The sequence below is a fragment of the Ptychodera flava genome, chromosome 8 (genome assembly GCF_041260155.1).
Source record: "Ptychodera flava strain L36383 chromosome 8, AS_Pfla_20210202, whole genome shotgun sequence".
NCBI classification, from domain to species: Eukaryota; Metazoa; Hemichordata; class Enteropneusta; family Ptychoderidae; genus Ptychodera; species Ptychodera flava.
In genome coordinates, this window is record NC_091935.1 from 27229634 (window position 1) to 27255948 (window position 26315).

A 26315-nucleotide genomic window follows, 5' to 3' on the forward strand; every position below is an offset into this window, starting at 1 on the left:
CAAGGCAGCTGTCACATGCTCGCACATGTCAGCCTTAACTACATGAAATCTTCAGTCTCATCCCAGTGTGTGTGTGTGGAGTTTCTGTGCTTAAATCTGTCGGACAAGTCTGTCATGTTGCAGCATGATGTGCACTCAAGCATGTTCAACTGTGGGATTAAGGATCATGCTAGTACCGCTTAGTCAAAACCCAAGAGTCCTACAGTTGTCCAGGGCTGGTGTAGACAATATGACGTTTGCCAACCTGACGTCCGTTCCTATTGGAACAAGCACTACGGGGTAGTCATTTTTTTGTTAATTGAATGTAATACTTGCAATGGTCAACTAATTACTACTTTTTACATACGTATATTAAACCAAAAAACCTTACAGTACGCCATCACTATAGGCTCTGACCCAGATTGTCCAACTGGATGACCAACAACCATTGACTTGACCTAAAACACTGACCTACCACATTCAATTGTGTCAAATTACTCAAACAAGTGTCTCCAACTTATCAGCTTGTCCGGTGTCGCCCAACTGGGAATCGATAATAACGTACAGAGAATCTGGATTTGCCAATATCAACCACACTATGATACATGTTTTGGTCAACTCGCTAGTAATCTGTTTTGCCAAGAGCAAAGTGCTTGTGTTCTAAACCTATGAAAGCATGTTCACGCCAGACACTGTGAGTACAAGATCTCATTAAGATGTACATGCATCAAAATGAAAGTTTTAAACTTTTGTTCAAACTTTCCTTTAATGAAATTTTACACCACCTGCCATTCACAGAATAAAAATTGGGGTCACCATGCGAACTTGACAAAAACTTGCTTTCAAAGACATTTTGACGCCGCATCACTCAGTGAGTTCAAGGGTAAGGACCAGGCAACAAAGTGAACACTAGAAATGGCAGGATTTTCGATTGAATCAAAATCGTGGATCGTGTTAAATCCTCATTTTGCTTCACAGACTCCTTTATTTTTTTGAGGGCCAATTACATGGAGGGTTTCATCTCTCAACTACAATGGTTGGAATTTTTTTCTCTCCTATCGTGATCACTAGAGCAATCCATGAAACAAGTGAATTGAAAATGTTCTGTTTTCGTAAGCTGTTTCTATTTTTTTGCTAGTGGGGAGGGAGGAGGCAACACAATATTTGTTCACTCAAAGGCATCTCTGTTATTTGATTAGCACAGTATCAAGACTCAAGACACCATGTAGTCAACGCCAACAATTTCACTCACACAGCAGAAGATTCTTTGTCATCTTGAAGACACATATCTGGCTCCACCAAGGCAGGAAACAGACAACTCAAGAAGACATAAGCCCATCATCATCACCATTTCACCCAGAGGGACTCGTTAAAGGTGTGCGCGCTGTCACTGTAAATCACTGGCCCAGGCATTAATCACATAGTGAAAGTACGTCCACACTCTTCTTCTTGGCACGTCTTAGAAATAAAACCTTTAAGATGCTCACAAGAAAGATTTCACAGAACCAATAAATTTTCCCTGCAATCTGATAAGACAAAGAGCGACCTGGTCAACTAGCACGAGGAATAATAGTGCACTTTAGGGAAAATATGATGGTCTTGAAAAGTGTTGAGGGAAGGAATATAAGGCTGTAAGGTTAAACCCCATTTTAAGATAGGGATGTTAACTCCCCGTGTGGTCCACACTTTACACCAAACACAGTTTATCATTTGATGATACTATACAGCCAGCTTTGATTGGATAATATATGTCACGTGATGAGATACAAATCTGATGAGGGACCAATCATATTCGGTTTGGCTGAAGACTGAACAGAGGCTTGTACAGCTTAAGAAGACTCACAAAATGGGTGTCTTAATGGCACTTTTAGTTAATGTAAGAGTGAGGGATTGACTACGGAGTGCAATGAAGGCATTAATAGCCACGTACTCTGGTCATCTATAATCATGCCAGATGGTTTTCTTATAATGGACTGGGATGCTCTCACCGAATATGAATGTAATTGTTCTATTTGGTCCGGGCTGGTCATTTGTACAATGATACACCCACACACAACAAGACGACAGATTAAATTCTATACATATAAACATTTGAGTGCACACAGTAATCTGGAAGGACAAGGGACATTACTTCAACACCCAGATGGGTTCATTTGTCTCTCTTTGTTATTGACTCTTTTTCCTTCTGAAGGCCGCCTCACATTAGTTTGTTGTGAAAAGATGGATGGCCAGAGAAATCACTTCTTCACACTGGATCAATACTCATTAGCGTTGGAGCGGTAAAGTTTCACACCTAACACCTCTGCATCTCAAAAAACACTGAGAATGGAATCATCATTGCCATGTACAATCCTTTTCCTCTTGACACTAAAACCGGCACGACACATCGTTGTGAAATCAGGATGATTTACCCACTCAAACCCTCACTATCCTACTCAAAGCAACGGTGTGAAAAGTCGTAATGAACTCCAGAATTTCCTGCGTGCACCTCTCCCTCCTCCCATCAGGACTCCGAGAGGGGACACTTCCCCTCCTTGACACCTCCTCCTCCACCTCCTCAGCATCACAACATGTGAATCATCACCACTGAAGAGGACCAGGTCCCTGTGCATGGTTCCCTCCCCTACAGCTGAACACCAGGCCGTGACGTTCCACCTGATCTACTAGACAGCTTCTAAATTTTTTGTGGGTCAATTACAAAGCACAAATGCTACCGAGACAAAGTATGGACATAACATTAAGTAGATCTTGACTGTCACTAATGCAAGCTCACTGCCATATGCTTTCACTCCATTAACACATTTCATTGACTGCAGCAACAAACTGCTGTATTAAGGTAGTATGCACCTCGAGATTGAAAGACTTAAACTTTTGCTCAAACTTTCCTTAAGGAATCTTTGAATTGTCTCTTTCAAAATCAAGAATAAAAATCAGGGCTCACTGTGCAAATTTTAGTACTGGAGAAACAAATTACCCAAGATTTACTGATATTTGAAATCCAAAATGGCCGCCAACCCTGTGTTAACTCTATGGAGAAAAAACAAAAACATTTTTGATTTTCCAAATACGATGAAAGTGTTTCTTTCTCCATGAGCTTCAAAATGAGCCCCCACAAGTGGTGGATCAGAAAAGAATTGTAAAAGTTTGAGAGTCTGAATATCTGTCCCTGACACACGATCTACCTTAAAACAAACTCTGAACTCAGATTGTGTAGAATATTGCCATAATTGTGTAGGTGAGTAGAGACAATGTAAATGTGTAGGTATAATAAATATATATATACCGGTATATATATATATATATATATATATATATATATATATATATATATTACGTAAACTCTCCTGATACTGTGGAATATGTGAATAATATATCATTTTTGTGCAATGACTTGAAAACTGAAGCACACTAGAAAGTCAGGAGATAATTCAAGAGAAGTCATCGTAGAGACCTGGATATCACAATCAGATTTGCAGATTCTCCCCTGGGTGGAAACTGAGCAGAGCTTTCAGTTCTTTTCCCCATGAATAAAATGACAACACGCTAAAAAGGTGTTATGCTAGATGGCTATCGCGCTGGAAAGTCAAAAACAAAGTGATTGTTGCAGAGGCAACGCATGAATCAATTGGGAAGCTTCAAGAAAGATTTCAATTTTTTTTTTTTGGCTTTTGTAGTAGTGTTTGAGTCCAGATTACCCAATGCATCAAATCAGGAACAAAAAGGTGCGTTGTTACAAAAAATATCGTGTCTTCAGGGTAGCGCATTGACACCTCTAAGATGGGAAAGGAACTTTTGAGTAGCGCCGATGAAAAGAAAAGTGACTCTGCGGAGGGATGAATTACGCATGACATCACAATCACACCCCCTTCATCATCCGTCTTGTGTTCCCCTTGGAGGAGAACATTTCCGTTAACACCGATGCCCTTTTATGACGATGTTTCTCCGCACAACGCGCACAATGTGTCAATCGTATCCGTGTTTCGCAATCACAGCAGCAACATCAAACTATAACTGAGAATGCATGAATCACAGACCGCTCAGAAAAAAAGACCCCAGGAACACAGCTCTGCGGATGTACAGACACAGACCAGCAACAAAGAAAATACATCCATTTATTTCGATAAATGCCGCAAAATTGCTCTTTTCTTGCCGTTGTCTCCCTGGAGTCTTTGACTTTGACTGGAAATACTTCCCTGTCTAATAGCTTCCTTTATTCTTGGAGACTCTGAGCACGCTCAGACGGAAGCAGCAGACGCTAGATCATTCTCTGGTGCAACAAAGGTCAAAACGAAAGCAAGGGGGGAAATCATTGACGTAAACACCAGGGTTAATTACCTTTCACAATACAATTTGGTACGATACATAGCCGGGTCAACCCCTAAACAAAGGGTCAGCCCTCAGTGGCACTTCAAACTCATCCATTTATTCTTTAATTCCAATTTTTTCCCTCATAAATTTGCTACCCTCTTCTGCATTTGCTGCAAAATTCAATTAACTCCATACTGTGTGTCGGCGCTGATAACAATCAGGATTACAATGTCCGTTGGTCCTTAGGTCTCTACTCCAGTGGAAAACTGTATTGACTTCTTGTCCATGCATCAACTCAGAAATCACAGAGTAGTAGATCTCCGACAACAGTTTCATTTCAAAACAGTTTTAAACGGAATTTTATGAACAGCTGGTAAGTTCTTCCAGAGTCTTATTAAAAATTGACGCACTCTGAGTCTATCATTTACTTCTAAACATATGATCCTATGATAAGGAAATAAAGGAAAGCAAATGTAAAGTACGATGGTTTGAAAAAATTAATATTTCTACATTGTCTGAATCAGAATCTGAATTACCCTTTGAAAGATCAGGAAGAAGACTCTCTCATTTCATATTTATCGAAATCCTATTTCCATGTGAAAGGACTTTGTTCTCGTCATAAACTGTACGCTTTTGTTCAAAGAAATGCGTTGCCTAGTTTTCGAATCAAAAAGCTGTTTTCATAATCTACGAATTCATAAAACTAAAAATCCGAGTTTTGAAGGATGATTTTAATGCCGCAGGAACTTTTACGGATGTCTAACTTTATTGTCATTCAACGCACAGACCGGATTTTGCACATTACTTTTAAAATGCATACTTTAAAAAAAATAATTCTCCTATCTCCTTTTTGATATGATTGACAGGCCTCGGATTAGTGGGATTAAAAATTTAATTTTCTCAAATTAAGTACCCCCTCAGATCAAGATGGTTTCACTGGCATATCCGTACGCACGTTTCAAATTTTATCTGATGTTTTTTTCTCTATTTGGTTTGTCGGCGGCGTTTGAAGTGCCTTGTTATCTGCATTTGCCGTATACACGAGACACAATACCAACGTATGCTCTGACTGAGAAAGCTAATGAAATTCGCCGATCCAATCTACACGTCAGCGACCTACTGACATACCTGGGATGAATTGCGATTGTTGGAGAAGTGAAAAAAAAAAGTACGCTGTGGTGCGAAATAACACGGTGTGGATGTTATCATGACCAGCAGACTGAGAATTGTAGTTTTTCTGTTTAATTTGAAGCACGACTTTCACAATGTTTGCAGCTTGCTGCACAGCGGTTGCTGCAACACATTTGTGTGTGTGTCTGTATGTGTGACAGGCTTTCATGTCTATTAAGTCAACTGAAAACTTCAATCACGGAGTTCAGATTGGCAATTTCAGTGACAATATGTTGAATACTTGAACTTTCACGATGGAATTAGTCTAAAACGCTGGTCTTGGGAGCTGAATTTTTCTCACCCCTGTGCCTTGTGAGCATTTGCGTGACTAAACACCGCTCTTGGGAAAATTGCATGCACACATTTGAATAGAACTTTAGTCTGCTTTTGCTACTTGACATGTAATTTGCCAAATAGAATTTTCTCTCCTTGACTTCCGTTGCTGCAATAGCAGCACAATAATTTTCATATCTTTTCATGAATTGTATCTCTACAAGGAAATTTCACAGTGTATTGTACGGTATGATGAACAGATGATTGAAGATGATTACAATTTCTCTCAAGAGATAATGAACTTTCCAGCAATCGCTGTTATGGTTGCTCAGATTTTTAATCTCATTTCTTGCTCCAAACATCTACGAGTTGAAAAAGTATGATGATGTAAACAAAATATGGAATCTGAGATCTGTACGATATCACAGAGATTTTGCCTGATAGGTCTTTGCGCCTGTCTTATCATCATAAACAATTTGCCTCTTTGCTGGGACCTCCTTCATCAATTTTGGAACGGCTTTCGTCAATTTTTGCAGAACGTGACAGGGCAGAAATTATGACCTAACTTGTAAGAATGCCTTTGCCTAGTAAAACAAGAAGATTTAAGTTTTACACAGACAGTTTCCTACATATTGGAGTAATGAGAAAGTTTCTTTCTGTCACAATAATCATTATTGTGACTTCGCTCCAAATTACAAAACTGAATCAGAAAAGGTATTACATGTCTTGTGTTGAAATTCAAAGCTAACTGCCTGTGACTTTTGATTGTATCCATGGCCACACTGAAAAATGGAGGAAGCATGACAATTCGCAAACCTTTTGACAGTTTGCCAAAATTGACTATCAATCTGACAATCAGAATGACAGTGTGAGCAGGAAATACTCAGAGAGTGTCATCATTTCCTACATTTTTTTCACTCCAAACTTTTATGGTGTGAAAAAATCTGAAGCTAAAGTTTGCTGGTTTTTATATACAATAAGACTGTGAACGCCTTTGTTGAAATTGACAACAGCCTGAATGACAGGCAGATTGAACACGAGTGTGTGCATGACCTCTGATTCTTAGAGACCACTTTACGGATTAATAACTGTAATACAGTCAACATGTGTTCTGTGATCACAACCAAAATCTAATGAAATGTTCCAGCTTTCCTTTTGATCCGCCGAACTCTGGAGTTAAAAAGAACACACACGTTATATGCAGACATGAGATTATAAACTCTGCATGAAAATACAGCAGGGGTCGTGACTCAAAACTCCAAATTCAGGAAACATATGCACATATTTATTTCTAATGGTATTGTCCGTACACAACGATTTCACTCTTACCCATTGTGTCTGCAAATTTACCCCCGTCTGATACGCTTTTTACCGCTCCAATAAAATAGGAAAAGCTGGATGAACAAAAGAGCATGCTGCCCTAACCAGCGAAAGCTGTTTGCCGCTCAATGACGCATAGAATTGACTGGAAAATGTGAAATTACAGATAAAAATCATGCATTGAAAAAAAAAATATGTGAGGATGTAAAATTTTACTGCTGAACATCTTTCGAGATTAAAAGCATTCAGGATTCCGGAGATGATGCCTGCAATGGGACTTTTTGCTCGTTCAGGGCTTTATGGAACATTTACATGCGTTTTGTAGCCCTCGTATCAGAATGCCTCATTTGCCATGAATATCACTGCGGCTTGATGGCGGGCTCATAAAAGGCTTGGGCAGTAAAATCAAAAGCTAATATTAGTGTTCAAATTGACATTCAAACCATGGCTGCTGCCTAATTGATTGAGACTCAGAGTGCATGACAGTGTACCATAAAAACCACACTGGGTTCATAACATCACCTGCCCACAATTCTTCCTCCAAATGAAAATTGAAGCTCCCAAGGATCTGCATGAAACTTGCCCTCTCGGTTCTAGACGTTTTCAGTTTATGAGAAAGGGAGTTAATGAATTCAGTCATCATTCCATTCGATAAAATTTATTAATTTGTGAATTTAACAGCCTGTACAGCTCTTAAAATTTGGGATGATAATATACAGCCACTGCCATCTAATAAAATGGAAACAGATATCAGGGGAGAAAATTCAAAGTTCGCAATTTGTCTCTGGACCCATGATGCAGTACTGCAGCAGTACATAAATTCCTCAGCCAACACGTGTCAACAAGATTTCCAGCATACAGTTGCGAGTAAACTACATGCCAATTTGAAATTTTATTGCTTTTATCAGCCGTCTGTCACAGGGAGCCGGGCTCGGTGATTGTGAGCCTAACATGAAAACATTTCCAATTTTTGCCATATCCATGAAACCTATACATCGTGAACTGCCAAGATTGTGTTGCACATTTTGATGCAGTCTAACCTGAACCGAACTGAAACTTCAAGCTCATAGCTCCCCTAGGTCAGTTAAAAAAAGTTTGTTGGCCCATCACAACAAACAGAATACTTCTGGTAATTTGGTATGAAAATTTCCAACACACGTACCTTGTCATTTGTCATTTGCAAGAAAACAATTTACTCATCAATACTTGGCGGCGTCAACATCGCTGATAAATTCAGTTTTAAACCGAAGCCTGTAAGTCATTAATAAATCTACATGCATGATAAACAGCTCACGGCTTTGCTCAATTAGTCTTAATTTGTCTGATACAGAAACTTTTCACTCTGGGCCCAAGTTAATAAATCATAAATTCATCAATACACAGGATGACAGTGTCACACCGTTTCATTTTTACACCCTTCAACGTCGTCGTCAACTGTTTATTTCATTTGTATGGCACAGTTTAGAAATTAACACTATCTGCAAATGCCCTCGGTTCGACCCACTTGAATGTACTTCACCTTGAATGCAACATGTAAAATGTCATGTTCATTGCCTTAATAAACAACACTTTAGGTATCTGCACGTACAGGTTCATGCAAATGTTGTCTTGACCTCAGTGTCGCACTTGCCGCTCTGACGCTAACTTTCACTAAAGTACACATGCTTGGAAATGAAAGACTGATTTATGCTTTATCAAGTAGTGCTCTGTTTACAGTTTTGAAAATATTTGTTCACTCACATGTATTTTCAATCTGTGTGGGAGTGACTCAGAGATTTACATTTTTTAACTTACATTTTATTGAAATCATCAAGTAACATGTGTATTTTTGAGATAGCTGATACAAGCTGAATGAAAGTAAATGTAGAGATGGCGAATTTTCAACCTCTGCTTGTTCTTTGAGGATTTCCACTGAGCTGCTAGTTACTCTCTATACAAGAGACCCTCCCTATATCTGATTTACATGAGATTGGAAACCCCAGTTTCGCAAAAATACAACATCTGAAGATTTGTATCAAGCATATTCACACTGATTGGCATTGTTTGGTATATTTTTAGACCAAAAACAAAAATTTTGGGTCTTTCTGTGAAGTATCACAGACTAATTCATAGCATTCTATCTTTCAACGTCAACATTGTTCTTGCTATTGTCTATGCTTTTAGAACAGGAAGACAGAAAATCTTCACAAAAACTCTTCCTTCAACACACAATCTTCAAACCTTTGTCCATAATTCATTTGAGAAGTTAACATCCATACCACACTGCTGCATTTTTGCTAACCTCCACTGACTGGCTTGATATATTCCATGGTGAAACTCACCCTGGAAAAGTCATATAGCCATACACTCCTCTAACCTATATTTGGACTTCCCCTCTCAATAAGCCTGTAACACTTATAATTTGAATTCATTGGTATCACATATCTATCAAATTAAAACAACATGCGACTAAACACTTGGTTAAAACTTCAGTATTTATCTTTGGCTAAAAATACCTTTCCGTAGTAATTGACAGCTACCAACTATTAACTATTCCAACACAAGTTTACAATAAACTGCAAATTCCTGAACTTTAAATAATAAATTATTTCCGTTGCTATTGTATTACATCTATTGAGTTTGCACTATTATTATACGCCAGAAAAGAAAAGCTTTCATACGTCTCTAGTGTAAAGTTAACTTTCTTTAATTTTCACACATTTTTTCATAAACCTTAATCAATGATTTCACAATGCAGAGGAAATTCTTGTTTGTTTGGTGCCAAGACGACTATGGAAGATTGATGAAAATGCCGGAAATGTGAAAATTTTGTGTCATTAGAGTTTCAAGTCAGGAAAGACGTCAGCCCTGACACACTTGCTAACTCAAGGTTCTCATTTGAATATATGTGTGACTGATATCTGGATTTTTGCCTTCATAACATTTCTGAATGTTGTTTCCTGGGTCTGTATCGTGCTTCGGGATGAACTTTCGGAAAACTGAATTTTTTGATGCCACTCCTGTTAATCGTAATTTGAATAATCCAATCAAGCACACTTTGCTAAGAAAGTGTCATCTGGCTATTAAAACCAAAAATATCAATAAATACGTGATGGTGGAATATCGGTAAAACAAAAGAAGTACATTGACAGTGACTAAGCCCATCAACTCTGAAGAGATCTTCACTCTCTCTACTTTTGTAAAAATCTCTGAAAAAAATTAATTAATTAGCTTATTTTTCACAGCTTCCATTAGAGAGATGTAGCCCAGTGTATGAAACGACCCATATTAGTACCGCCACAGACCATTAGTAGCAAGAATCGGGATAGAATATCAATCGAATCAATTGGTCTCTCAGCAAAAATGAAATGTAAATTTCATTAAACCGGCGATTGTGTGTTTTCGTGATTTCCTCTCGAAACTGAAATCAATTTTTCTAACTTTTTAATTGGGGGATTTGCGTCATTTGGCACGCATCAGCTCGCGTGTTTGTGTGATGACATTCACGTGTTGGTACGCACACATTTTATTCAGTGTATAAACACTGAATTTGCACAAAGCCTACAAAAAAATATATTGAACTGTCGTGGAAAAAAAAGTGCGTGGATGTGTGATTCTGGCGGCATAAATCACTCCCAAAGAACGCATGCAACCGCTGCCGCTGTTTGAAGTAACGTCACTATTCGGGTAAAACACAGGAAACATTTGCAATGAAAGGTCGTGACACTTCTGTCAGGTTTACAGGCGTAGGTTTTCTCCTGATGTGTTGGTTTTTGCAAGAGAGGAAACCCATTATTTCACGATGAACAACCACCGTCACTCTAAGTGCTCAAACACAAAGTCCTATACACATGCATAGCGCGATTGCTGCAATGAACACGGCCACTAGATCACCCTGTCATATAAATTTGAAACAAGACTGGGGCACTTGACTTACTTTCCTATTGGGTTTACGCTGAGCTCAACCATATGAAGATTCTTACAGCATTTGATGTTGTCGGGCAACTCCACGATACCTGGAGAGAGCAGCAGTAAAAGAGACAAGACACAGAGTAAGCAACGCTGGATTACAAATCAACATATTTGTAACATTCCTATTCAGCACAGATGTTATTTAAAAATATTGTTTTCGATGATAAAAATATTATGAACCAACAAATAGCAAACAACATTAACTTGGAAGATTGAAAATATTAAAATATTCATATCAGTAAAACTGATAAAATAGTTGTAACAAGGCATTATTTATCCTAACTACTTTCAATTTTAATAACTCAATTGAATGATCTCTACACTATAAATGCCAAAGTATGGATAAAAAGAAATCTGTTTTCCTTTTTCTATAACAATAAATTTCATATTTTGCCAGCATTTATCATGTGAAAAAAGAAAATGGGCACAATTATCAACAAACTAGAACGATCTGCATATATATCATTTCTCAATAGTATTCAGCCCTTTTTCCAAAAAATGTCTCTAGGGTATGTGTGATATCCATAGCATAGCTGTCGAAATGCCAGGCTGAGTTTTACGTCTAGTTTCAACATCATTACAATAACTGTCAAAGAGAGTAATAACCAGCATGAAATACGGCATTATTGGCAAATACTTTGTATTTTACCACCCGGAACGAAATGGGTAGATTTCTTACAATCTGACTCAACAGCTGAACGTGGAAACAGCGATAGAAATTACTGAAGGGTGAACATTATTTTGTGTCGTATTACATAAGGAATATGCTATATCAAGAAATTGTTTTGGTTCCCTAGACAACCAAGGTGCTTACTCAGGTGAAACTGTCGTTCATGTACACCATATATGTAAAATAAGTAGTCAGCTTTTGTACATTTTATAGTTCAAGTGCAAGTCTTTGTTTTGAACTGTGCTTTGGTGGCTAACATGTTAGCAAATTGGGAAAAATCAGCTGTTTCGGTGAATTATTCTTTTAATAATAAAATTTTTCATCACCATGGTTTGATACTGCTCTTTTGCTAAGCACATTGATTGTGAACTCCTTTACAGTGACAATGAAGTGAAAGGGATATAAGCTAACAGTTCATACATGTTGCTAGGGAGTCAGTTAGGAAAGACTGTTGCATACTGGACCTATGCTATGCATATACTTGAATTCTACATCATCCTAGGGGACCTTTTTTCCCTTGCCTATGGTAGACACCCTAAGATTTGCTGATTTTGTTGCCAATGGTAGACACCTTAAGATGTGGTGATTACATACAGACTAGGGCTGCGTAATTTGCTGAATTTACCACTGATCTGAAGCACTGAGCTCTTGGAAATTTATTGACAACCTTTGAACAAACCAGCTCCATACCTCCTCATAACTGATATCCGATAACCATCTACAGTTGCTTGATAATGCCTATAGCTACTTGAACACAGGATCTGTCTTGCCCATAGGTGCACCGTGTCCAACATGGTATACACACATAAAAACTTTTTTACACTACCTAACACTGAATGGTCAAATGTGCGGCTGACTCGCAGTGTGTTTGCAAGGTTATATCTGATTGGTCGATTGTCACTATTCACAGCAACTTAGGGAGTTTATTTGTATTATTTCATTATAACGGTACGATTCTGCCAACCAATTGGATAACAGCTTCGAAATCGCTGCGAGCCGGCCCCAAATGTGATCTCATCCTATATCATTTTATATTCACAAATGCAGACCTATGTCCATCTGCCTCACTCTTGGCCATACCGGCGTCATTCAAAAGCCAGGTTGCATCAACGTTGATATTAAATCTAACATTAATTTTTCAGCTCTTTTTTATTCTGGATTGAACAACATTTTCGAGAGAAGACTTTCAGCTTACATGGATAACCCCTCCACCCCCACCCCCGCATATCATCACACTCAGGACTTGTTCACTTTGTTTGGAATAATTCTCATTTTACTTCTCTCTTTCACAGTCTGTAGTCAGGCTGAGAAAACGGCGCTAAACTTGAAATTCACCCATCTATCAGTGAGTGCAAAGTACGTTTTACATGTTAGGAAATAATTGGTTCAATTGAGCAGAGGCTCCTGAAGCAGATGTCGGCCAGTAAATTGTCCTAAACAGCATACATCAGTGTGGTGACCATGAAGTTCATGGTAATCTCATGAATACTAATGAGAACAGATTCATACAGTACCGGGTATACAAGAATGCCATTTTGTCTTGCTTTTGTACATTTATTAACAAAAGCAGATATTCATTCAGTTTTACGGCAATCTTGATAAAAGGATAGTTTCATGTAGTTGCTAAGTTCATGCTTTATACTTTATGAAAAATACATTCAGGATTTGCATACATTTTATTAGGAATAAAAGATTGTTATTGCGGGGTTATTGAAAGTTCACGCCGGTTATAAAACGAAGCTTTCGAACTTAAAGCCTGCCGCTACCAGAAACCTTACAGCCATCAATATTTATAAACTCATAAATATAAGAAATGCAGATCATCAGAAAGTTATTTTATGAAAAGGCATTTGAAGTCTAAATTGTCGTTAATATGAAATGTATTTTGTATATAAATGGACCTTTTCACATCCCTCCTTTTTCTGTCTATTACTATGTCTGTCTCCCTCTCTCTTCCCCTCTGACTCTGTCTTCCTCTGTGTCTCTGTCTGTCTGTCTCTTTCTGTCTCTGTCTCTCTCTTTCTCTGTCTGTCTCTCTTTCTCTGTCTATCTGTCTGTCTCTCTCTGTCTCTCTCTCTCTCTTTCTCTGTCTGTCTGTCTGTCTGTCTGTCTGTCTGTCTCTCTGTCTGTCTCTTTCTCTGTCTGTCTGTCTGTCTGTCTGTGTCTCTGTCTGTGTCTGTCTGTCTGTCTGTCTGTCTGTCTGTCTGTCTCTCTGTCTCTCTCTCTCTCTCTCTCTCTCTCTCTCTCTCTCTCTCTCTCTCTCTCTCTCTCTCTCTCATATTACGTCTGCCTCTCTAAACCTGTAACAGGAAATCTCTCTACAGATAATTTGGTATGGATCGATCAACTTTCCCTACAGCACCCGTAACAGAACTTTGAAATATCTGCATCCATCAAAGAATCAAACGTCTAATTATCTTGATGAGTAATCTTGGCAGACCCGTACCCCTCTACAATATCAGTAGTACAATAATTGGATAGGATTGGGTGAATGGCAAAGAGGGCCCTAAACTACTTTATCTGACACTTCAGCCTGATTGCAAGAAATACAGCAGCTTTTGACTCTGTTGATTATACAAGGCTCTCCTTCACATCATAATTCATGACTCTGCATGGACAGCTGCCTACAACCAATCTAGCATGCCTGGCAATGTTTCACGAACACGGTCTACAACTTGAAATGTTTACATGGCAACAGAGGTACTCCGTTGCATTCAACTTTAAACAGCGAAAAATTGATTTATTGCAGGAATTATCGCAGGTTGCCGCTAAGATGGCTGGGACGTTTTGAAATTTACTGAAAATTGCTGAAATTTTACTTGAAATCATAGCAATTATCAGAGACTTCTAGTATAGGTGAGACTGGTAGCTGTCATGAAAATTCCCTCTATGGCAGTGCTCACATACACTGAATATCAATTTAGATGTATATGATATACAGTGTTTGTAAGGTCTGCTTTGAAGGCATTTTTTTGTCATGATGGCCACCAGTCTTGGATAAGCTGGAAGTCATAGATAATTACTGCAATTTCAAGCAAACTTGTAGCAATTTCAAGTAAATTTCAGAGCGTCTCAGCCATCTTAAATTGTGAGCTGGGATAATCTCCGCAGTAGATTGTCGACTGTGCCGTCCACTTCGACAGGAAATATGTAGAGCCATTTTGTCTCATAACCCTGACTTCACATCATGAACTCTTTTCTCCGGTGGGGATTGAAAATTTTTACAGAAAATTGATTCTGAGAATATCAGGATGCTCTTATAGAAATGCAATCAGTAGCAAAAAATTTCCACATGCCTGGAGAGAAAAACCAAGGAATTATACAAGCAAGGATCTTGAAAACCCTGCTCTGAAGAGAAAATACTCATGTACTGGAAAGAAAAATGAAACATAATACACAAACATTGCTTATTCTCCGAAATGGAATGGTCCCTACACTTATGAATATGGGACCAATCCATTTGCAGGTAAAGGGGGATGATAGCATTGTGTGGGTTTGACTCACCATTTTTACTGATATCCAGCTCCTCCAGACTGACCAGGCTTGCTATGGCTGGTGGTAGAACACAAAGTTCATTGTCACTGGCTCCTAACTTGCGAAGATTTTGGCAGTGAAAGAGCGGCTAAGATTGAAAATGAAAAGAAAGACAATTTATAGAGACAGTATAATCTTATAAAGTAGCTCTATTTCCATTAGGTCCTTTTTTCAGGTTGTGTATAAAGAGATAATAGCTGTACGTTTTGATAATATTTTTATTACTTTAGTTCTGTCGAACAATTTTCCTTTTCCTTCTCCCCAAGTCTGTCGAAGTATAAAAGAATAAGTCTTTCTGACAGGATTCAATATTACTTTTGACAAATGAATGCTCATCCGGACTGAAATTCAGTGGCCAATGATGACAAGCAACATTATACACACACAGGCAGCGTGTTTAAAAGATGACTATAAGGGTCTTTTGATATCAGTTTCACAAGTAGAGCAAGAATAGACAAATTAGAGTACTGGAAAAACACGTCAAATGGTACAGCCAATGAGCCTTATAAACAATCTATGGTCGTGATAACCCATCCCTTTCTCTGTATTATGGCTGTCAATGCCTTGAATAACTCTCTCGTGGCGGCGTTCAAAAGTACAGTCACAAATATAAACCTATACTGGACTGCAAGAAAAACAGCATTTAACTCAAATGTGACGCCATATTTAGAATTTGGTGATTAAAAAAGTACCAAAAAAAAATAATCGCTACGCTTTACAAAACTTCTGAAAGATTATATCAGAAAATACATTAAAATGTGATGAGTGCCACTGATCATTTCCATATAGCTGACCCTGTACCCTTGTTTGAATTTTCTGTTTGCCTAACCCATAATACTTCACATTGTATCACCACAGTTGTGAAACATTTACATTTTACACAGATTAAAACTCGTAAATGTGGCAAAACATCCATCAATTTATCATCTGCACTTAGCAACGCCGGAATTTACAATCCGAATCTCTGAGTCGTGTCATCCGTTCTCCACTTGGAAGAGGATGGTAAATAGAGCCGAGAGAAGTAGGAATGTAGGTAGCTCAACACGAGGGAAAACAAAACCAGGGCAAGGACCGTGAGTGAGCTGGAAAAATTTTGAAACTTCATTGAACTCTATTCCACACTGAGTGGCGATGTATAGTTTTCCCCCGATACACACCGGAAATCATCGGGCAGCAAAAATATGGTACAAATACAAGAACAGATAGTGCCAATACACTATGTTTTCTGACATTTCACAACTCAGATGTAAATACCAGACTTTGTTCCCGAAATTATGCTCTTCTCAGAATCTTTCCTCGAAATAATGTACAGATTTATCACTATATCTGTATTTTTATAAATCTAACCCCTGATTTATTTTGAAAGGTTTTGCGATTTAAGTGGCACAATAGCTGTTTTTGAAATTATCTTCAAGTTGGCAAACTTCTGTTCAACAGAAATTATTCAATGTGTAATTCTGCTGAGTGAAACAACAACCTGCTCACCCACAATTCCATATAGACAGGTCCACAATCACTATTGATAACAATGGGTTTGAGCCAAACCATGGCGATGAAAGGGGTCCCCTCCACAACCATCACAGGTATTTTCCTTCCAACTCAATAAATATTTTTACACACTACAGCCCCTTCACAATAAATACTTGGCACGAGTACAGCTGAATCAAAAAAACTCAGAGAGCTTTAAAGCTCCATTAACCATAACTTTTGAGGTAATTTACAATATTTTCTAAGTATTTGTGAAAAACATTTTGTTCTACTCTCAGGTCAAATCTGGTCAAAATACCTGGAGTTCACTTTGTTGAAGCAAAATGTAGGTATGTGATGCCAAATAATATTGTTGACCAATTTTAGTCATGACTCGCGTTTCATTTATCAAAATAACATTGTTTAATACACAGTGCATTGTGTTTGTCGGACTAATACGTCGTACTTCAACACATGTTTATTGCACAAAAATAATAAACATATTATGAAAAAAATAAACATTATATTATGAAAACTTTCAGGTGGTGACCATTTAATTAGTAGGGTAATCTTTCAAAGAAATAAAATTCACCCACATAATGTCAATAATAATGACATTTGTCCCTTCTGGAAAAACCAGTTACTTTTTTCTTTACTGGAACACAATATGAGAATGTCAAATGCTCAAGCACACATCCCTATTAACACGAAAATTAGAAATCATGACCTTTCAGGCTTTATTTTGCCAATAGGTAGGTACCATTATAATAACATACACGAGCAACTAATTTGTTTCAGGTGAAAACAGAGTTTCAGTTCGCTTCAGTTTATCATGCACTATGACCTTTGACATGCGACCCAGACATGCAACATGAGGGGATTACTTTTTAATCAAGCTGCAGCATCCTTCGACACAAAGTGGTCAAACACTGTAAAATGATTGATGACTTTTATACAAAAAAATTTCGCCCTGGCAGAGATTATGCATGGTAAAAAGAACGACTCTGATTGTACCAGCTAGTTTGTTCTTTTTTTTTCTGTGAATAATCACACAAAGTCGATACCAAAAAGTTAAAATTGACAATTAGACTTTTCACTCCCAGGGGTTTACTATACCAGACTGAATTTAATTGAAAGTGTGCATAATTTTTAATACACTTGTGAACCAAACTATCATCCATTGGATGCATTTGATTTGATATTGTCATCTGTACAATGCCCATTTAAAGTCTGAACAGAGATCTTTCCATTTGGCAACGTCAAAACTACATTTCCTATTTGAACCCAAAGTTTTAATCACAGTTTTTTTAGATGCCACGATGCTTAAAAGACAGTCAACAAAGTTAAACAGAATAAATTGACCAATGGTGATACATGTCAAATGATCCCTATTATCTTTGTTTGAAGTACCTACACCTCTTTAGCCCAGGAAGACCAGGCTTCATAGAAAAAACACAAATCACACTTTTATTTGCTACGAATAGCCCCTCTCTTTACAGCATCGTCTGTACCCCTAGTGAAGACTGCAGCCTGTCTGCATTTGACGAATACTGATTAGGGTCAGAGGTCAAACTACAGTGAACTGCAGGATAGATCACAAAGGAGGGGAGGGCACGCAAGGCCATTACGTTTATTACCTCCGTCTCTTCATCGTTTTTATGGCCGGCGTCGCCAAAATGAACCAATTTTCGAAGTTTGCAGATCAGAAGTTTATGCCCCTATCAAGGGCTGTATATATAATGAACATAACAGAGATTGGGGGAATGAACCAGTGTCACATGATGAAGTAAAATGTTCAATATCGCTTTCTCCTGAAACACATGGGACTCTCTGATTGTACTGATAAAAACGAGGCAGTCTCCTGCTGTGCCCTTTTCCTTTGTGGAGACACAGTTGAGAGAGACAAGCGGCTTTAATCTAATAGAACAGTTAATCAAGGTCTCTCGGTGTAATTACATCAATTAGACCAGATTTTCCGGAGTTTGCGATTGCTATCGGCGTATTGTAATCAATGATACCAGTTTAATCCGATTACATCCACCGTAAAAGACAATGATCTCGCAAATTAAAATTGTTGCGGAGTATAATCAATCTCTTAGTACCGGGTTCAGGAAAAAGTAACTCAAATGACTTGTTATTGTTTTATGTCAGGTTAGTCACCGAGGTGACACACTGGAGTATGTTTGTTTGAAACTCGCGACTGCTTTCCTCTAGTTTGTCAACTCTGGAACTATGAGTTTGTACTATCAGAAAATTGGAAAAGTATATAAGCTGTGATGACAGGTGTACTGGAAAGAAATTTAAATACAACATACTTGGGGAGCTTTCAATAAGTACTGTTATTATAAGTATCTATCTTTACTCAGCAATACATGTAAAATTCACATAAAATTACCAATCCTTCAAAAAACTAATATAATCAACTTTGAGCTCCAAGATAATAAAAGTATTGGTTTTCACTGCTTTGTTATATTGGAATTCTCAATGTTTTGAATTTTATAGATTTTAAAATCTATGACAAAAGTATTGTCATTTGACATTTTCACAGGGACATTCACTCAGCCTGTGTAGCTGATCAACAAAAAAAAACTACTGAAATCCGATTGTGAATAATTACAAAGCATATCCTCTTACACTTTATACATGACATTTATATATCAATGTCTTTGATACTATCTTCAAAGAATTCTCTAACCTATAATATTACTAATAATCTGAGCAAAACAGTCAATTTCCTGTCAATGTTAACATCTGTTACTTTTGATATCAAAGTTTACATGATCTTCATGGCCAAAAGAGATTGAAAACATGAAATTTAATATCAAAATTTTAATAACACTATCTGTGAGATTCAAAACATTTTATTCTGAAATACATCGATTTGATTGTAAAGAAAATATATCATTGTAATGTTCAGTATTATTTGGATTGAAAAGAAAATGTATTGCAACTATGTCCAGTATTTTCATTGTACCAAAAATAAATTGTAACAATGTCAAATATTTTGATTGACCAGAAATACATAGTTACATTGTTTAGCATTTTGCAGAGAAACAACACTGTAACAATGTTTGGTATTTTGCAAAGAAACTACACTGTAACAATATTTGGTATTTTGCAAAGAAAATAACAATGTTTGGTATTTTGCAATGAAAATATATTCTAACAATGTGCAATATTTTGACAGTAAAGAAAATACAAGTTCTGTGTATAGTTGTAATTGTCTTAATAAGTATTTCCTGCATATATTGAAAGACTATGAAAACTGTCCAAAGAGTGAGATTTCACAATCATCCTACACAGGATGGAGAAAAGAGGAGGAAAGAAGAGGAAGAAGAGAGGGGGAAAGAATATGAATGGTGAATGAAAGGATTAAACTATTTCACCCTACACGTAATCTGCCTGTAACTTGGGGGAATTTCATAAAATATCGATAAATCATAATTTAAAACATATTTTCAGTTTATTTTCAGTTCAAAGCAAATAAATTACTCAAATATACCTAATGAAAACCAATTTCACTAATGCAAAATTTATTGTTCAAATTTCTCGGAAATTCCTAAGATGACAAGATTCATTTTTGAATTACTGTTCGGCAAATATTTTTGCCGTCGGGAATAATAAATCATACTGCAAGGGCAGGGACTGTTAATCTGCCAATATATTCTTATTTGTTTTGAAAACCACTTTTTATCGGCCACTGCGGCAAAACTTGCTAATTCATTTGTGCAAGTTTTTATGGGATAATTTTTGCTCGGCTGTGAAAGACCTGGGCAGAGTTACAGCACTTACCTTTCAAAATAAAAAACTTACCCCTCTCTCATGGAACAAACAGAAATTAAAACGATAGTACTTACCCGTGGAAGGTCCTTTATGTTGTTGGAATCGACGTACAACTCTTCAAGCGACTTCTCAAACTCGTAAATTTCCTCCGGCACAAATAATAAATTGCAGTGCCGAAAATCAAGGAGGGAGATCTCTTCCACTTGGGGCGAGAAGCAGGGACATCCCCGGGGCATTATGAAAGCTGTTAAAAACCTGAAAAAATTGAGGAAAACAATATTGCTCAGTATCGGACCACAGACTTTGGGCAATAAGTGAAGAGGCTGCAGATTGCAATGCTCAAATAGAGAGCTGTAACTCTCTAAATAACATCTGTTACAGCAAACTCCAGGCTGGCTAAAGCCTGCTTTTGTTTTCGCAACATCAATCTCGCGTTGCCATTGCAGATCCATAGAAAGTGTGTAATTTTAGGCTAAACTTTGATATCATTTAGATATTTACTTTGACACCGTCTGTTCATCAAGTGTTTGTCTTCCCATTGTCTTCAATTTTTTTGTAATGAATGATCCCTACAGCAAATTTCACACCTTTTCATAGAAGTCAATCGAATATGCAATAAGATTTGAAAAATCTTTTCAGTGCTCAGTGCGGCTACTCTGTGCATTACATCATGTACACACTGTGTCTAGACCGGTTTAAAAAATCAAAGCAACTCCAGATCATAAAACCGTGACGTCTTCCATACACAGTAGCCAAAAAATATCAAATTTCTGATGTAGGGGGGGGGGCAGCATGTAATAAATAATACTCTGCCTCCAGTTTGTCATGTGAAAATTGAACAGTTTACGTCCTGCCAGGACAATATAGTCGTTGCATATTACATTAGTCCTTTTTTTATTACATCGTAATTTAAAAAGGTGACCTGAACCAGCGATGTCATCATTATAAAATAGCGATGCTATGTAACGTGACATTAATTACACTTTCACCAGTTTTCCCCGTGTCTGTTGGAATGGACTTGGATTTATTAGGTCAAAATGGTATGAAGCTGTAATATCAGAGCATTAAAAATCACGACATAACTTTCAATTCTGAAAATATCACCAATAACATGCTACACAGTGAGGTCATTAGATATGGGCTTTCTTATATATGGGTGCTAACTCATAAAATTAGATGTTTTATGGTCTAGGACATCTTATCTGATGGCAACTGTGTCTCTACAATTACCTAAACGCTTCGCTGCGTCATTTTATGTGACCGGGAAAGTTACTGACTGGCTGAGAACAACATGGAATCACAAGGCGACTTGCAAGGAACCTACGTACAACAGCAAGGACTCGTATCGGAATTTAACTGAATGAAAAAAAACTCCCGTGCGACAAATTTCCGCCCGCGCAAAGTGACCCTATCAATCACGCAGCGGGAAAGCACAAAATGATGTGTTGCAACTTGCAAGCCTGAACTTCGCGTTCGTCATCAGCCTAGGCTCGAATATTTGTCAGGAGAAAAGTCAGAGAATTCCCTCGTAAAACTGACATGTAATAACGTGCAAAGTCGCGGGTTGAAAAATTCATGCGAGCCTTTGAACGTGAGATACGCAGCCCTGCAGTGACTCATGACAGAGCACAAAATGCCCAATAACGAAGATGAATAAGGCAGAGTTATTAAAAGTAAATAAATGTTGACTGTTGCAATAATTAGCATTCATAGGGATGATATAGGTGTTTAGGTAAGTGACTCCCTTCATAGATGGAAGATACGTTCGGTGAATATTGATACATCTATGAGATACTACAGGTCACCTTCCATTACTGAGCTCGAAACGATCGTAATTCAAAAGACAGAGCACTCATTTCAATTTTCATTTCGTAAACTGACAATTTTCATTCTCCTTCTAGATTAAATTGCGCACAGAATTTCAGCAAAGGGCAACTTGAAAGATTCTTTAATCTGCCCTCACGAACTGACACCATCCTGCTCACATAAACACTCAAACATACATGAATATAACTGCTCATGTGCAGAGACGATAGCAACAACACAAGATTCTTTCAAACGATGAATTCTAAAGAGTTCGCACAGTACGAGGCTTTTTAGTACCACAAACACAAAAATATCGATCAATTTGACTCAGTCATATTTTTCACCACATTTTCAATTAGAAATCATTATTACAGTGCTCTTGTTAAATGTGGGAGTGCCATCTTCTGACTTTTCTGATGCAAACAATTTTTTGAAGCTAGAAGGACACTGCTTACAGTACATTGAGTGTAATCTGCATTCATCCATGCATGTGTGTCACTTTATTACATTTTAATGTCGGTTTCCGCGTTTCTGGTTGCAAAAATATGGGCTGTAAACCACAACATTTCCTGCTACACTTATTTGTGAAACAAAAGCAATCTTCTCAACATTGAAATATCAAAATATCCTACAACATTCATAATGTACCTCTTATGGCGCTATCAAATTTCTGATATGGCATGCAAAATGATGATTTCGTTAATACTACACAAAAACTTTGAATTCGTCAACTTTTATAATTTGCAAAGCCAGAGAACTTTTTGAGACAGAACAGCCTGGAAGTTGTTAGCTTATTTACAAATTCCCCTGTATTATGTTAAACATGAAACAAAACGACTGAAGACAATGCTCGGACAGGAGCATGTTCAACATCAGGGAAATGCCCTGACACTCTGTTAACAAGTTTAGAAGTAGTTGATCTCATACACATCTGACTGTATTCTTCAATATCAGTTCAATATCATGTAGTGTAGTATATGAAAATGTTACCCTCCCATCCCCTATAACATAATGTTACCCCCTTCCATCCCCCCTATTACATATAATGTTATCCCCAATCCCCTATTACACACGTTACCCATTCCCATCCCCTATTGTACATACAACGTTATAATTGGTCCCATATGGATACAAATAAAGTACTGTCCACCCATACTAGTAAACTTTTGTGTCAGGCCAGAAAAAGATTCAATCATAGCAAACCAGTGGTCAAAAAACATTATGCTCGAAAGTTAACATGTAACAGTCCTAGCTAGCATTGGTCTTTCTGAATGTCTGCTATTTTTATCGAACTGACAAAAATTAAGAATTTCAAAATAAATATGAATTACTTAATTCATATTATTACTAAATTTCAAGCCAGGAACCTAGTTGCATGCAGTTTCAGACTCTAAAAATGTATATGAAGCGTCGCGTTCTGATTTTTCTGTAAATCCATGAAACTGCTCACTTGTCTGTGAAAAGACTTTGTGATGAAAAATTACGTCCACTCATGCACCCACGTGACTCATTCAGGTTGAGCTTTATCAAGTACGTACAAAAGTATCTAGGAGACTGAGCCGTGTGCTATAATTGAACATGAACAAAGTCACTCCCTTGGCATTCATAGCCAATTACTAGAAGGACAATTTTAGCGATTGACTTCAACGAGATGCTAGTGACGTAATTTTCTCGGCTTGAGTCTTTTCACAGTACAATAAACACTTTTATGATTTTTAACGAAAAACAAAAGAACAATGATAGATGTAACTTTTGGAGTATGTAAATGCAGCTGGGTTCCAATTCTAGACTCAGACTTGGACTATGATTCGGATGATGCCGCTGAAGTGACTTTCGATACTGTCATATGATTATATTAGTTACATTGTACTCTGAAAATAATGTGAACCACATAACCACAGAACCACATAACAACCAGCATATTACATACTTGATTTATTCTTAATATAAATTCCTTGTGGTCAAACTTTCAAAGATTTTGTATGAGGTCTGATCTGAGAAAAAAAACCCCTAAAATTACCAGTGCTGTTATCTTTCTGGAAGAACATGGTAACTTTTGAAAGTTACCAACCCTGATGTCTGGTACACAATCTGAACAAAGTTCAAACACTGTGAACAGAACGTACAAGACTTACCTGAATACATATGACTATGACTAGCAATATGTCATGAAATTATTTTGTTCACCAAATACTTTAATCAACATAATCCTATAAAATAGGATTATTGCAAATACTCTGGATTAGATGAATTAAGGATCTACAACATTTACACAAAGGACCCATCACTTCCATTTAGAGACGTTTAATCAGTATTGACTTGCAAGGATAGATTGCGTACGTTCAGAGACAATATATTTTTTTGACATATGTTACCATGACAAATGAATATATTTGTGCCAGTACTGAATACAATACTGATAAGCCTTATTTAAATTGGGGCAGTACATGTATAATGCCGCAAAAATGTGTGTATTCCCAATGAACTATTGGAACTAGCCATTGTGCCAGTATTTCTAGATCATTGAAAAAATATTGGTAACAAAGTCGTAGTAACACGTAATGTAAAGTTGTTAAAAGCTAGGGTGTTAAGCGTATTAGATCATGACACACAGAAAAGAAATGTGAGAAGTTGACCTTGCTTGTTGAGAATGATGACACAAACTAACAAAGTTTACTACAAACTACATGATTGGAAGATTAAAACATGCTTTTCTTGAAGTGGATGTTGATGCAGCCTGTGATTGGTTGATTTTCATACAGCTAGTTTTTTATACAAATATCCAGCACCAATCACTGAGAAGCAGAAAATTCAGTGTTTAGGAAAAGGAAATGTTACGGACGTCTCGCTAATGTCCAGGAACAGCAAAACTGAGACAGTCAGGTGTGAAGTATTATTAAATCACCCCACTCCCCCTCCTCCTGCCCAATGTGAGATATCCGGTGCGATGCCGATAAAATCACTTTACGCTTTTGGTGGGACACGCGTCCATGATACGCATGACTCTTAATACCGCCAGGAAATTTGGGTGTCACTTTGGCAGGCTGAGTCACTATCCAATTAAGACTGCCTTTAATAATGCATTACAACAACTGTGCTTCCTTATCCTCATCTCGATAGCCTCTCATTCAGATAAAACCTGGCTGTTAGGACGAGAAGAAAAACAACGCCGACTCGATGCAACCTCCAATTTAACATATAATGCATTTTAATCACCCTGGTCATACCCATTATACAAGTACGATAACAACCGATGCCTTGTTATTCAAATTGAAGGGGAGAAGTTGAGAGCAATCCAGAAACACATGCATTTTTAAAGCATTCGTTTGCCACTTTGCTTTCGCCCGTTCTCCCCCACTTCTCCTTGACACCTGAATCTTTCCTCTATGGAATTTACACTGATTAACGCTTACTGGCGTTATGGAAAAATTAAATTTCGAATGGAAAAAAAATATTCACAAAAATTCCCACGGTATCTTCTGTCAACAAAAGACGCATGTGGAGCAAACATCATTTGCATGAAGTCTACAGAATAGGATGTGAAATATTGCTTTACGATGCCCTGCTAATGGAACTTTGAAGTGGTTCACTGTTGGGTGTAGATGATATGCTGCGTGTTAGGAAATTTCTACCATCCTTCATAAACATGTTCATTCCATGATCAAAATGCACAGCAAGAACTTGCCTATTTTTCTTTATGCTAAACACATTATATCAACATTGGCTTTCCCAATGACTGCATAAAGTTCGCACTCTCTTCAGGTCATGTACACCTTTCTGTCAATGATGAAATCATGAACATGCAATATAGTATTTCACTATTATCACAGCCCATTCTGCATGAAGTGTGCCAATGTAGAAAGTCAATGTCAAAATTCAAAGTGTGATTTTAAAATTTTGTTCTACACTATAACAGTAGTTTTTCAACTTTAATGAATTAGCTCATAACAACATGAAATGCATCAAAATTTTGATCACCAAACACATGAAATCATAAAATTTCATACTTGAAAACATCTGCAATTTATTCATGCTGGTTGACATCAATTACATT

At 37.4% G+C, this 26315-nt stretch overlaps 1 protein-coding gene across 4 annotated transcripts in view; it reads right to left on the reverse strand.

The window, feature by feature from the left end:
• LOC139138930 (leucine-rich repeat-containing protein 7-like) overlaps positions 1–26315 on the reverse strand; it is a 163547-nt gene that overhangs the window by 35072 nt on the left and 102160 nt on the right. For all 4 annotated transcript variants that reach the window (XM_070707552.1, XM_070707551.1, XM_070707550.1 and 1 more), the window contains exons 3-5: positions 20530–20710; positions 15176–15293; positions 10967–11045 (exon numbers count right to left, since the gene is read on the reverse strand). In XM_070707552.1, coding sequence (XP_070563653.1) covers positions 10967–11045; positions 15176–15293; positions 20530–20691 — 359 coding nt within the window. In that variant the 5' untranslated portion in view covers positions 20692–20710. The remainder of the gene's footprint in view (positions 1–10966; positions 11046–15175; positions 15294–20529; positions 20711–26315) is intronic.